Source organism: Frankliniella occidentalis, unplaced genomic scaffold, assembly GCF_000697945.3.
Source record: "Frankliniella occidentalis isolate FOCC.00 unplaced genomic scaffold, Focc_3.1 Scaffold69, whole genome shotgun sequence".
In the NCBI taxonomy this organism is placed as follows: domain Eukaryota; kingdom Metazoa; phylum Arthropoda; class Insecta; order Thysanoptera; family Thripidae; genus Frankliniella; species Frankliniella occidentalis.
Genome location: NW_026267199.1, coordinates 1166945 through 1181106, shown reverse-complemented (window position 1 = coordinate 1181106; position 14162 = coordinate 1166945). Strand labels below are relative to the sequence as shown.

Here is a 14162-nt window from a genome sequence, read left to right as displayed (position 1 = left end):
GACGGGTTGCATACTCGCACGGGGCCGTAAGGCGCCATGGCGAGCGACGATAGGCAAGCCCGCCCGCACGCATGAATCCGGTACAGCATAAGCAGCTGCAGCTGGAAAATTCACACCTTTCCTCCCTGAAGTGTACGAATGGGCATTCACTCACCCAGTGTGTGTCATTCACATTTACACACTTGCTTTTTTAGTGTGTAATGAAAGTTACAAAACAAGTTTATTTCTTGGCACAAAAAAATTAGTTAAGTTCTATCTTTCCACCTTACTCTTGTTGACACCGCTCGTCTGCACGACTAATCGTGAGGGGTAGACGTCACGTTGCTGGTAGGTGTGTTCACGACTGTGCAATTAAATATCTGGCTACTCTGTTTTAAAAGAATTCAGCAGGTATAGTAAAAAATAACAAGAATGGAGAAAAGTATCTTATTTTATCTGTACAAGGGGTTTTAAATATTTTTACACATGTAATATCACAAGCAGGTTGTACGAGATGCTAATCGCAGTGAGTTCCAAGTCAAACTGTCGATGAACATCCAATAAATCTTATAAAAATGGTTTCATAAATACAGGCCTCAAGTTTCACCAGACGTCTACCGGGAAACTTTATACCGACATTTTAAATATCAATAAATTATTTGTTGCTCACTGGGAAAAAGTATTAACATAGTTCTTGGCTGCATAATACGTCTTTGGTTCGAAAGGCGACAACTGATATACTTCTGAAAGCACAAATGTGCTGATCGTTTGACTGAGGTTGCGAACACTGTTATTTAACGAATGTGACGTCACATTCGTTTTAATGTGAATCGTGTCACGTTCATTTGAATGTTGTGTCGTATTCGTTTAAACGTGAATCAGCCAAGCCTGGCGCCATTAGAGCATCAATTCACCTGATGTCACGTTTAAATGAATGTGACACAATATTCAAACAAATTTGACACGTTTTACATTGAAACGAGTGTGACGTCACATTCCTTGAATAACAGTGTAGATGACGTAGGTTTTAAACGCTCGGTTTTTTAAAACGATTTTCACCGATTTTTTTCCATCACACTGCCAGTGCGGTCCCCAACGGCCCCACGACAGACTTCCCGTTTTCCGACTCGTTGTCGTCAGTGGACGTGGCCCCTGTCGTGGAGGCCTCAACGGAAACGTGTGCGATGGGGTTGCTGCTGCTTGCCTTTCCATCGCCATGCGTCCTCCCGCTGTCGGCGTCCCCGATAAAACCAGAGTTGTCGACACCTCCATTGGTAGGGACGTCTTTCTCTTGCTTCCTTGGTTTGCTCCCTGTGGAAAAAGCAGGAAGAATACTGTGATGGTAGGGTACCGTGGGGCATTAATCCTAAACCACTTCGAATTTTCTAGTGACACTGGACCACTTTTACGCATGAGGGTGTAACGTGCAAGAAAGCACTGTTATTCAACCACTGTGACGTCACATTCGTCTCATTTAATCAAATGTGAAATACACCCGGTACACATATCACGATCCGGGTGATTCAGAGCACGGGCCGTTGTCGGCGGGTTGCCTACTCTGTCTGCCCGTAATGTGCCATAGCGCCTAGGGTATGCAATCCTGCAACACGGCAGCGCGTGCTCTGAATCACCCGTTTCATCATAACGAATGTGACACAATATTTCAACCAATCTGACACAAAACACGGTCGTCCAAATGTGACGCCGCAGTGACTGGTTGTCAACTACAAGACTCTTTTGTTTTTCCAACCACCTGGTGTATTAGTGTTTTTTTTACAAATAGTGCTTACTCTTCGAGCCACCCGTACGTAGTGCCTTCTCGATCGCCATGATGGGCGACTCCAACGTCAGGCAGAGCACCAACCCAAAGAAAGAGGCAAGGGTAGCGTCTGACAGCATATGTTCCACCTGAAAACAGTTCTTGATTAGTTGTGTACGATACCCCCTATTTAAAACCGCTCACCGCCTCGGCTGTTGCGGACAAACGCTTAGCTCACTCCCCGCCTGGGGACAACCGCTTACCTCGCTTGGCGCTCCGGATAACCGCTTAAGTCGCTTTTTCCCGAAAACGTAATATTGGTATCATTCGAAAGAGGCGGAAATTCTCTTTCGAATGATACCAATATTACGTTTTCGGTGAAAAAGCGACTTAAGCGGTTATCCGGAGCGCCAAGCGAGGTAAGCGGTTGTCCGCAAGCCTCAGCATAACAAAACTTAGCAACGAACTGTTGATAATGTATTATTTTCAGCGTAGTATCTCCACCCACCATCTTAAAGTCGGTGTAGTACTCGGCCGACCGGTTGCTTGACACGTCCACGATCTGGATGGCAGCGTGCGCCAGGTAGATGCCGTACGTCAGGCGGCCCATGATGGTGAACGGCGTCCACGAAAGAAAGGCATTAACAGGGCCTGCGCAAAACCAGGGTAAGAACATGTTCACTGTGGTCGCTCTTGCCGTCAACAGATTGTCTTCTGAATGAGTAATCAACCAACCTCCTCGGCCCAGGATGCAGGCCAACACAACCCAAGTGATACCGACGGACCAGGCAAGCTTATAGAAGCCCAGGTAGAAGGACGACTCCCACACATTGAAGGGGTGGTTCTTTGCGTCGAACAGCGGTTGCGCGCCGAACACCACCGTTAGGCAGATGGCAGTGCTCATCAGCCAGCCTAACGCTACTTCTTTCTAGAAAAGCAAAAGAAATCGGGCGTTCTTTTAAAGCGCTCGTTTACTTGAGTTGGCCGGTGATACGCGGTATGTGTTTTCAGTCTTACACTGCTCAACGTGTATCTGACGTGGCCAGCCTTGATGATGAAGAGGACATAGCCGGCCAGGGTTCCGAACACATACGACGTAAAGCGTGTATGCGTTGGGAAGTACATGTGGGCCATGAAGAAACTCTGACTCGCTTTGCTGTTGACAAAATAGGCAAGTTGTCATCTTTCCAGCGATGGGTTTTGTGATTCAAATTAACACGTTGAGTGCGGCACTGGGACAATCCTATGTTATTGTGACCCGCGGTGTGTGTCGTGTCGCACTCAACGTAATCAAAGGCCAGTCAGGTTTAACTTTACCTCAGCTCGACAGATATGGGCGCCCGGAAGTGCGGCGGGTTGGCGAAGGTGATGGCGAACGGCACGGCGCACGAGGCGATGAGCACGATGCCGATCCAGCCCAGGCCGATGCGGCGCCACTTCCACAAGGGCACCAACAGCAGTGGTGACAGCCAGTGCAGCTGCATGTCCACCATCAGGTACCACGACTGCATCATGCACTGGTCGTTCGCGTTGGCGTAGTTGGCCACGTACAGCATCGCGGTCCACCAGTTGTCACGACAGCTCTGGCTCGCGCTGCCCATCACCTTGGTCCACAGTGGGCCGTTGCCCAGCAGCGCCAGCCAAGTGGCCGTTATGGCCACCATCATGGCGAAGGCTGGCGTTAACCTGTGTACAAGAGAGTACATGTTTATATATTGTAAAGGGTCACACCGGGGCAGGATGATGGTACCCTCAATAGCAGGACCACCATAGAATAAGAACTCGATTAGAGAACCCTACCCATCGTATTTGTAACCAAGGGGTATAAATATATCTCGTAGTTTAACGGTAAGTAGCGATATATGTATTGAGGCTGGGAGCCAACGTTTTGTCATCAACTGGGAGATCGAACAAACGTTATATACTAGGTGGCTGATTAACCCCACGCACTTCTGTAGTTATACTGAACCGAACGCACGAGTGCGGGCGGGTGTGCCTATCGCCCCTGTCCACGGCGCCTTACGGGCCACGCGTGTAGGCAACCCGCCCCCACTCGTGCGTGCGGTACAGCATAACTACAGAAGTGCGCGGGGTTAATCGGCCACCTGGTATATATGAATACAGTATCTTCACTTGATTGGACCGAGCTGCTGGACTTCTCACCTGATGTATCGGTGAACGTAGTACATGATGAAGTTAAAGCTCTTTCTCTGTCCGACGGCGCGCATAAAGGAGTAGCTGTTGACGAGCCCACCAATCAGGAAGAAAGTGTCGACTGAGAGCGGTGCACTCGCGATCATCATGACGGAAATGTCGGTTACGCGCTGTGGATCAGAGCAGTCTGTTAGAAAGCACACTATAACTGTAAATTTTAGAACTCGTGCCAGCCAGTTGTTTTCCGCAATTGGTCGCTGCGAAAAATATGCTCGTAAATTTACAATGCATTTTGTAATTAATGTTTGTAAACTTTGTTGTAAATTTACGACAGACCATTCTTGACCGTCGACGAATTCTACGTCGATACGTGTTGATTCTTAAAAAAAAATTTATAGGAATTTTGCGATACGCTATTACTTTAACGCCTAACATAATGGTTATAGCTATGACTTGTTTAGTGCTCATTAAATTGTACTCTTGCAAATATTCAACTTGGAGTTACATACTTATGTGGCTACACGCAAAAAAGTTTGTTCGCTAAAATAGCGTACTTCAGGTATTTGCGTTTTGCTGTTGTAGCAAAAGGTTTTGCTGCTTCAGCAAACATTTTGCTAAAACAGCGAATACAAAAATGTGTTTGCTGCAACAGCAAAACGCAAGGACCTGAAGTTTGCTATTTTAGCGAACAGGCTTTTTTGCGTGTAGGTGCAGGAGCAGTCGATTTCCGGAGGCCTTTGTGAAAGGGTGCTGAGCTCCCGTCTTTCTGCGACTCAAAAGTGTCAACAAATTTATTTAAGATTTTACAAAACAGCCGGATTGTATTTTTATGGAAACGACTCGTGTAACACTTGAAAGTGCATGCCAGCTGAGCACTTGAGATGCCAGGGGAAAAGTCTTAAAAGAACATACGTCACACGCTGGGCACTTGAGTGGCAGGTGCAAAAATTGTAACGGTCACATTGCCCGACGAGATGGAAATCGCTTGCGTACTAACTCGAATTTCAAAATTCTTGCAAAGAATTTTGAAGCATTGTAAGGAAGTTTGCGTTGCTAACTATTTAGCAATTTTTTTAACTTGTCGCCGGAAAGTAGGCAACCCGAAGTGGCCGTGTAATGACTACCGATCAGATATGAGTGGGGTTAATCAGAATTAGTTGCCGGGTAAAATAGAATTAATGCGTATTGCTGATGATAAACCAGCCAGCTTCCCTGCTGCATAATTGCTGAAAAAGAGTAGCCAAATAAAACATCAGTAACAGGATGAAAGTGCAGATCCTGATGACGCACATTTCAAAAGAAAATTCCGATAAGGATTTGAAAGGCACGAGTACTCCAACGTCCATATGCTTCTTTTGTAATCCGAGCGGTTTGTTTCCGTTATCGGCGAGACACATGGTCCACTCGAGCGAGCTGATTTACGGCCTCTTCGGTGACATACCGTGGAACTTTTGGTTGCCTTCGTACCGGGTGATTCAGAGAGGATGCAGGTGCCAGCGGGTTTGCCTACCCAAGGGGCTATGGCGCCTTACGGGCAGAGTGGGTGGGCAAACCTGCTGGCACCTGCGTCTTCTCTGAATCACCCGGTACAGGGAAACTCTTACGCGCGGTGCCCACCCTTCAGGTGGCGAACACACTTCAAGGAAAAAAAAAATAATTGGTCGACAGGACTAAATATTAGTTAATTTCCAGACACCGATATTTTATCGATCGTTCCGAAACGAACCAATTATTAGTTCTGGTCAATTCCTTTTTTTCCACGTTATAAGTGTTCCACAACTGGTTTAGCCACTTTATAATGTTCAGATTTACTGTTGAACACTTAAAAAAATTCAAATATCCAGTCAAACACCTTAAAGTGTGGAACATAGTGTTACACTCTAAATGTCAAGGGACAATTTTGTCCGTAGATTTGCAACGATTTCGTGCACATCCAGAAAGGATGCAATTTTGTTCCCTTAACTGGACAAATTGTGTGAAGTTTCACACAATTTGTCTAGTTTTATGAACAAAATTGCATCCTTTCTGGATGTGCACGAAATCGTTGCAAATCTACGGACAAAATTGTCCCTTGACATTTAGAGTGTAGGCACTTGCATGTGCACACCAGTTGAACAATTTATTTATCAGTGTAAGCCTCCGCTTCCCTTTAAACCGCTCTTGTAAGGCCATGTCTGGTCGGTATGTTCTCGACTTTTATGCATTTTAACACCAAACAAAATTAATTCCTTAAAATGGTAAATCAAATTGTTTCCTTGCACCGCACCTGGGGGATGACGATGAGGTTTGTGTAGGGTATGTCGAGTGCCCAGCGGTAGCGGTGGCCCAGAATGACCCACATCGCGGAGAAGAAGCGGATGCCGTTGATGCAAGTGAAGTTCGAGTCGCTCGGTGGCGCGACGTGCATGAGGCGCCGCCCGTTGGTGTAGGCAGAAAATGCCAGCAGCACACCAGCTCGCTTGCGAGCCTCCACAGCTGCAACAGGGGAGGTTACTGAAGACGCGCTTTCAACTGCTTAGACTGTCAGACTTGGGCTAATTTCTGTCTTGGCAAATATTTAACACGCAGCACTGTTACTGACTAATTTATTACTTTGTGTGTATATTTTCAGTGTGTGTTTGTTATTAAAATAATCACACCATCGGAATATACATCCAGGTTAACACTCACCTTCCGAACTGAGCGTGACGTCCATGCTGGTCGCCACTAGTACCAACAGTAGAAGTACCACGCAAATCGTACTGCAAAAATAACACGAGAAGCCTTTACAACCTGCAGATAGCCCGTACCAACTGTTCTACAGCTAGTAATTCTATAGAATCTAAAGATACATCTTTCGTTTGTAGTGCGCCGTACATTTTCTGTTTCATTTCCGACGGCATCATCCCCAAAAAATTTGGATTATCCAAACAATACTAATGTGCAACTTGTTGTCAAAGGTAACTGTGATTATTTTGACTTTGACAAGCACACGAGCCACTCCGATTTGAGTAGCCCTCGAAGATAAAACACCGCTTCATCACGTTTTTCAGTCACCCGATACACTATCGTGGTGGGCGCTGCTTGGATTAGCATTTGGTGGAGCAGATCATTCTCTGGTCACTGAGTCATGCGAGCAGCCAAACAAACTTTGACTATTATCGGGCTTGTTATTGCACGCAAAATACAATCATTCCAGAGGATATGTAGAATCCAGCTTTCTGGTTGTAAATTGGCAATCTACTGTCCGTTTTTGCGACATTATGAGTCGTTTTCGCGAACCTTGCTCCATCAGAGCGTCCATCGAGCTGGCGCTACTCACATGACGGTGTAGTCGCCCGTGTCGGGCTCGCGCCACAGGCCCGCCACGCTCGTGTAGTTGGCGGGGAGCGAGACCTGCACGCGGTAGCCCTTCTTCTCCAGCAGCGGGTTGGCGAGGTTCAGGACGTGGTTAAAGACGGTCTCGAGCAGCGGAGCCTGGCACGTGCTGGGCACGCACACTGCGAGGTTCACGCTGCCCAGTGCGCTGTACTCCTCCCCATTGGAATCCTGCATTCGTCATAATTATAATTTTGCGAATAATACACAATAAGAGTTAACTAACAATTCTTCTGCCGCTCACTTACCCTGACCTGATGGCTGGACGCCGTCCTGGCTAGGGTCTGCTGCAGGCTAGCACTAAGCTTGCTGCTGCTGTTGACGGCCTTCAGCAGCTGCAACGCCGGCAGCGCGTACCTGCCGGTGAATTCCTCCGGGGCGCCCTGGCCGACCGCCGTGGCGTTGTGGGAGATGGGCTCTGAAGTCACGCACTCGTCGTAGTTGCCGAGGTCAGCCAGGTTGCCGTAGAGGAGGCCCGTCACGAACTTGGAGCTCGAGTCCACCACTGAAACGCAAAAGGGGATGTGCTTGTAGTGCAAGATTGGGTCTTACTTGCATGGGTGGGTGATCCGCTCCGTGTTTTTTCAGCGTATACTGTACCGAATTCATGCGTGCGGGCGGGCTTGCCGATAGTCGCTCGCCATGGCGCCTTGCCGCCCCGTGCGAGTATGCAACACGTCCGCACGCATGAATGCGGTAATAAGCATAGAAAAAAAACACGGCGCGGATCACCCACCCTGTATACTATTCAAAATAATCGCTTCCTTTGCAATAGTAAATTTGAATAAGAATGTTATGCATTTGTACTTCATTCAATTCCCAGTACTATACCACAGACTTATGCGATGCGCCTTCCCTAGTGAAAACAAGACGACTAGTGCTTGGGGGCTGATCCGCTTAACGCTCTCTCTCTCTCTCTCTCTCTCTCTCTCTCTCTCTCTCTCTCTCTCTCTCTCTGTCTCTCGTTCCTCAACCCCCCCCTCTCCTCTCCAAAACAAACACCTCTCTATTTCTCCCTCCTCTCGCACCTCACACTTGCACCTGCTAACGAGGTTTAGATCAGAGAAGATGCGAACAGCCGCCAGTTTGGCATGGAGACGGAGTAATCCGGTGAGCGGATTTTCTCGCATGAACGGACGTCTCCGGCGACGGGACAGTGAAAGAACAATGATGAATAACAAGCGAAAACGCTGAAAGAGATTCGAGGCGCCGCATTCTGTCCGGATTTGGTTGTCTTTAAGATTTTTGTGGCCTGTTTGGTTCATTAACGATATGGTCCCTTGGTTTCTAAAAGATGAAATATCAAATGAAATAAGAAATGCCGCAATTTGTCAGAAATGCCTGGCTGACCCACCGTCGGCTACGCCTGAAAACGATTCGCACCCAAACACATACAGCGGATTGGCAGCCTCACGCTTACTGTGATCGATGCCCTCTGGCGGGCGCAATGCCAAAAACATTTCCTCTTTTCCAGAAACGTGTAACGAGCAGCCGATTGAAACAACAGCGGTGGCGGGGGGATTCCACTCTACTTCCGGCTCCGCTGCCCGAGGGGGGACCAACTCGAAAAAGTCGTGTGCACAGAAATACGAAAAATACGAACAAAAAATACACAAAAAAACTCTACATAGAAAGACACAGAAAAACATCCAAATACACGCTAAAATTGCAAATAAATACACGCGAAGCTTACACAAAAATACACGAGTTGGCCATCACCTGCCGTTACCCCGGTTGGGCCTTGCAGACGCATTCCACTACGCGGTGCGGGCGCCACTGCGAGCACACCGCGCACCCCGTGCGGCACGCGCGCGGCCCCTCCCCCCACTTTCACTCAAGCACTGCACTTGTGCTGTGCACCTCCGTCACTCACTCTGCAGCGCCCACGTCTCGGTGTAGTACAGGCCCTCCGCCCAGCGGGCCAGCGCCAGGTCGCAGTCGGCGGCGGAGGCCAGCACCTCGGGTCTTTTCTCGAGGCGCAGGGCCTCGCCGACGTGCTCGCGGAGGCTGGCAGGGTGCTTGAGGGTCGCCAGCGCGCGCTGCAGCGCGCTGTCAAGAAGCGCGTCCACGGCCACGTTCACGGCCGCGTTGGTGGCGGCGGAGGCGGCGTCATGGCTGGCGCCAGCCTCGTCGGTGGCGTTGACGGCGACCCCGGCGTAGCAGCCGACCGTCAGCAGCAACAGCGTCAGCACCGTCCCCGCGGCGTCGGACTTGCACATCGCTGTGCTGCAGGCGGGGCTCGGGCTCCGACTGACCGGCGGGCTGGGCGGGCGGGAGCTGGACGGTGGCGGGGTGGGGCGGGCCCCGGGGCTCACACCGGCCCGGCCCGGCCCAGCGAGCGCTACCCGGCCCGTATCTCCCTAATCTCGCAGATCCCTATCACTCCTCGAGAACGACACCTACCTCACCACTCTCCTCCTCCCCCCGTGGGCAGGTGGGTGGGCGGGGGCGGGGCACGGCCCGCATAGCCAGTAGTGTCCCTCCCCCTGACCACCACCACCCCTTCACTTGCCCTAGGCCCACCTCACTCTCACCAGAGGCGCGTGTGCGATACGTAGCAGGCCTCGCGGAGTGGCTTTGTATTTCGATGAAATGCCGCCCTCATATACTACTCACCCACCCTGACTGAATCTAGATTTGTGATTGATTAACCCCACACCCAAAAAACTGTGTTCTCATTTCAAGAACATCCCCAAATTGTAGGGATTAAAAGAAGAACATTTGTCTTGATTTCTTTCTTACAGCCACATATATCGCTTTTTTTGGACATGCACATTTTATCGCAAGAGAACATGCAATGAAAAGGATAAGGGAGACTTATCACAATAATGATGTCCTTATAATGTCATAACTTGATCGCAGTTTAGAGTATAACTCGAGCTGTTATATCCCCAAAGCTTGCGATACATTGCGATACATAGGATAGGCCCCAAGAAGGTCTCTAGTTGGAAAAGAAGGAGGGATCATTCGTGAACCTTGTCCCAGGCAGGCATCCCGGGGTGTGTTAGTTTCCTCCTTCCCAGCTTTTACTTTGGCTCACTGTTACGCCATATGCGTGTCGTGACTTAGCACCTCCCTCTGATAGCGATCATTCCATCCGAAAGGGTTCCATTCCTTTATGGCGGTGACAGTACGTCTAATTTTTTCTTTTGTGTGATTTTGTTCAGCAGCCCTCCCCTTACCCGGAGAGCGGTTGACTCGCCCAGTACAATAATGTTGAACAGAACCTTCGCGTTGTCACCAGATGTCACTGTGTGCGCCGAGCTAGAGAAGCGTGCCCAAGTCTTGTAGAATCGCAGCTTAACTTGACGCCGTCTAGCCACACTGTGAAAAAAGCAGGTCGGTTTACAGGAAAATTTTCTTTGACGCAAGTTGTAAAATTACAATTTTAAATCGTAAAAATACATGCAGTACGTATCGACTTAAAATCCATTGGCGAGTAAAAAATCTGCTCTCGTAAATTGACAACTTAAATTATAATTCAAGTTTACAATATTTTTGTAAATTTACGACGATATTTTTCAGGACTGCTGCTTGTTCAGCGAACTGGAGCCACCCATAACTTGGGTCACACACACACACAGTCAGGCCTAGGTCGGTCTATCCCCTGCGTTCCAGCTAGTGCTGGTCCGGCCGGGAATGCACAAGCCCGCCGCACCGTATTCACTGGTCGCCGTCTGCACTCTGTTTTAGGCGGTTTTAGGGCAAGGGAAGACCAGCTCCGCCTCGAGTTGGGGGAGCTCAATCGGGCTTCGTTCCCACGGCCTGACAGGGAACAAATTCATATTTGTTTTATGATGCAATAAAATGCTTTTGAATACTGAACTAGGATGAGTGAACAGGCCAGTTCGAATTTAAACGAACTCGAACAAATTTAGTCTACAAAATCATCGAACGAACACGAACGGATGTAATGTTCAAATTCGATCCGAACATACGAACAATTATTACAACAATGGTCCTCTTCAAGTCTCTTCCAATTGACGCAGCCCTCCCTTGTCCTATCGCCAGATGTTCCTCTTTACGTCTCTTCTGCTGACGCACACACGCCTACTTTCACTATATGATCCTCTTCACGTTTCCTTCCACTGACGTACCCACCACCACCACCACCATCACTAGATGCCCACAGCTTAGAGGTCTTTTGGGGCCTGAGCATATGACCATGACCATCTTCACATCTCTACCACTGCTTCCACCGGCCCACCACCACCACAGAGGCTTCTCAAGGAAAACGTTACACTCACGATGACGTATTTGTGACGGATAGATGTGACTTACGAGGTCATGATTTTTCACATCAGAGGAGTTTTCAAAAAAATCACATCAACCTCATTGTGATATTCGTGACGATATCGCGAGTGAAACGTTTTCCTTAGTTCGAATTCTAATATAATCGAAAGAGGGTCGGTTCGATTCTGAAACTGAGCCACTTTGAAGTCGAAAAAGTTGGGTACTTCTACCTTAATCACGGCCAGAAATGACGATATCGTTTCGATATCGCATATCGACTTGTGTCGCTTTTCGTGTCGCTTGCTACGCAAAAGTGGGGCACAATAACAGCATGTGATATCAAAACTATATCGTTGCGATTCGGTGCTATTTCGGTGCTACCCCGTTTCTGGTGTGTTGATGTTTAAAGTCAAAGGGAATATCAGCTGCTAAAAAGTGCGCATGGGCTGCTCGCGCTATAACCTGTTTGTTTCGGGGGGTAAAGATTGGATTTGATTCGATTCGAGGAAAAAATTATAGATTCGATTCGACTTTTAAAATGACTGATTTGCACATATCTCCCCCTTCCCCGCCCTTTTCACGCCATATCACGCCATATGCCTGGCGATGATCTATCGTCGCATGACTTTTGCCACCTGGTGAGTTAGAAGGGGGCCCAACAACCAGCTGCAGCACCTACCAGGTGCAGTCCAATGGTCACGCGAGGGACTATGATTCTGATATCAGAATGATATCAATCTGATACTGCCTAAGTAACCTAATTAATGTACCTATGAGTATCGAATTAAGGAACAAATTTATATCAGTAACTCATCGATATCGTACCCACTTTTCTATCCGAACTGACACGGAAGTCGATACCAAACCGACGTCTTTTCAGCGACATCAGAACGACGTCGGTCTGACTCGCGATTGCTCACTCGGTTAGTGCTAGGTGTGGATGCTGCCGTTGCTTTACGAGCTAGCGCGCATTGTTTAGCGCCTGTCACGCAGCTCCTTATTAATCGGGCAACTTGTCAATTTTGAAAAACGAAGAATACAGGAGAGTCGGGGCTACAACACCCATACTCCAGGAGTGTGCTCCATCAGATGTGACGCACAATCTTTACTCCTTTTATGTGGAGGAAGTATGGGCCTTCAGCGCCGGCTATTTTGGCACGTTGATTTTATGGCTCGTTGGCGTATCGAGCTGGAAGTGTCGAGTATGACGCACTTGCGCCGAGGCTTTTGCGGGTTCATTAGTCCACTTTTGCGTGATTCGCTGACGACACGGAATGTGGACTGGCGAGGGACATTGAACGGTAGAAAGGGATAGAGATAACCTCGAGGGGATTACCGTTATCCGACAGATTTTGAGCCCCACGATATCCCGTTGGCGGGTTCGTGCCCACTGTTACGAAGGCTGTCAGACGTCACGATGAGCTCCGAGGTGGGGGTGGTAGCTGCTCTCTGCGCACTCCTGGCTGGTACGTCTGGCTCTGCCACCCGCATATTTGCATCCTTTACAGAGGACCAGGGCGGAGGGGGTAGGGGGATCACCAAGAACTCTGCTCGCTTATTCGTGTTCTCTCTGTCTGTCAAAGTCTTCTGCCCCGAGGCCGACGCCATCACAGGGGGCTCCCCGGTGCCTATCGAGAGCTTCCCCTATCAGGTAGCTTGAGCGCGTGCGCTATTTCCGGTTTCTACTTCCGCTTGCTGTCACCTTCTCCCTGTGCAGGTCGCTATCGACCAGTTCCGCAACCAGTCTTGTGGTGGCGCCCTGATCGGGAAGAAGACGGTCATCACCACGGCGAGCTGCTTCCACAGGTAAAGTGTGTGGATGTCGCACATGTCTTCCTGTGTGAATGTCGCGCACTTGTCGGTGCGTGTGTGAGTATCACACACTTGTAGGTAGGTGAATGTCGCACACTCTTAGGAGTGTGAATGCCCATTCGTACGATAACGGGCTTAAAAGTGTGAATTTTTCTTCGAAAATTCGCACAAGTGTGCCTCCATGTGTTCATACACCTACATGAGTGTGACATTCGCACACTTGTAGGTGTAGGGCTGGCGGCTGGCCGAGCAGGCGCTCTGAGTCTCAAACCCTTTTACACGGTGGAGGGAGAGACATTTACGTGTGTACGTGTGACGACATCTCTCCCTCCACCGTGCCCTCTTCCTCTCAGGAGGGAGATTGATGTCTCGGACGTCACGGTACGCCTGGGGTCTGCCACTCGCACCGGCGGCCTCAGCCTTGGCGTCGATGACTTCCTCCAGCACCCGGACGTGGACGCGGTCCTCCTGTACCTGGACCAGCGGGTGACGCCCCGCAAGGAGATCAAGTTCGTCCCGGTGCCCACCGTGCCCACCGCCATCAGGCAAGGAGAGCTGGTTACGATCTCGGGCTACGGTGACGTCAGCGTGAGTACCTGTGGCGGCATAACTGATCGGTAAACCTTTCCAACCCAGGTAAATGGGGTTGTATATGGCTATATATGATTTGTATATGATCATATATAGCGATATATGCTTTATATATGACGACATATATGCCCACATATATGGTTGTATATGGTCATATATGATCATATATGCTTGTATATGGGCTTATATATTACCATATATGGGGCCATATATCACCATATATGTTTCGATATACAGCCATATATGGTCATATACAAGCATATATACTAATATAGTG

At 48.9% G+C, this 14162-nt stretch overlaps 2 protein-coding genes across 5 annotated transcripts in view; one reads left to right on the top strand and one right to left on the bottom strand.

The window, feature by feature from the left end:
- Window positions 1–412: 412 nt before the first annotated feature.
- On the bottom strand, window positions 413–9518 carry LOC113204559 (nose resistant to fluoxetine protein 6-like). Of its 3 annotated transcripts, none has more exons than XM_026419767.2 (12): window positions 9123–9518; window positions 7498–7754; window positions 7194–7420; window positions 6563–6633; window positions 6159–6367; window positions 3902–4062; window positions 3056–3424; window positions 2756–2894; window positions 2474–2666; window positions 2247–2389; window positions 1770–1887; window positions 413–1290 (listed from the first exon to the last, which is right to left on the bottom strand). In XM_026419767.2, exons 1-12 carry the CDS (start codon window positions 9466–9468, stop codon window positions 1052–1054), a joined length of 2472 nt encoding a protein of 823 aa, XP_026275552.1. In that variant the 5' UTR covers window positions 9469–9518; the 3' UTR covers window positions 413–1051. The 3 variants fall into 3 exon arrangements, with proteins under 3 accessions (XP_026275552.1, XP_052124415.1, XP_052124416.1); XM_052268455.1 differs by having other exon boundaries at window positions 7504–7754; XM_052268456.1 differs by lacking the exon at window positions 9123–9518 and adding an exon at window positions 8969–9017.
- Window positions 9519–12813: 3295 nt separating this feature from the next.
- LOC113204546 (trypsin-2-like) overlaps window positions 12814–14162 on the top strand; it is a 5206-nt gene continuing 3857 nt past the window's right edge. The window contains exons 1-4 of one of the 2 annotated variants that reach the window (XM_052268457.1): window positions 12814–12948; window positions 13066–13133; window positions 13200–13288; window positions 13648–13882. In XM_052268457.1, the coding sequence (XP_052124417.1) occupies window positions 12900–12948; window positions 13066–13133; window positions 13200–13288; window positions 13648–13882 (441 nt within the window). In that variant the 5' untranslated portion in view covers window positions 12814–12899. The remainder of the gene's footprint in view (window positions 12949–13065; window positions 13134–13199; window positions 13289–13647; window positions 13883–14162) is intronic. The other variant, XM_026419753.2, reaches the window with a different exon arrangement.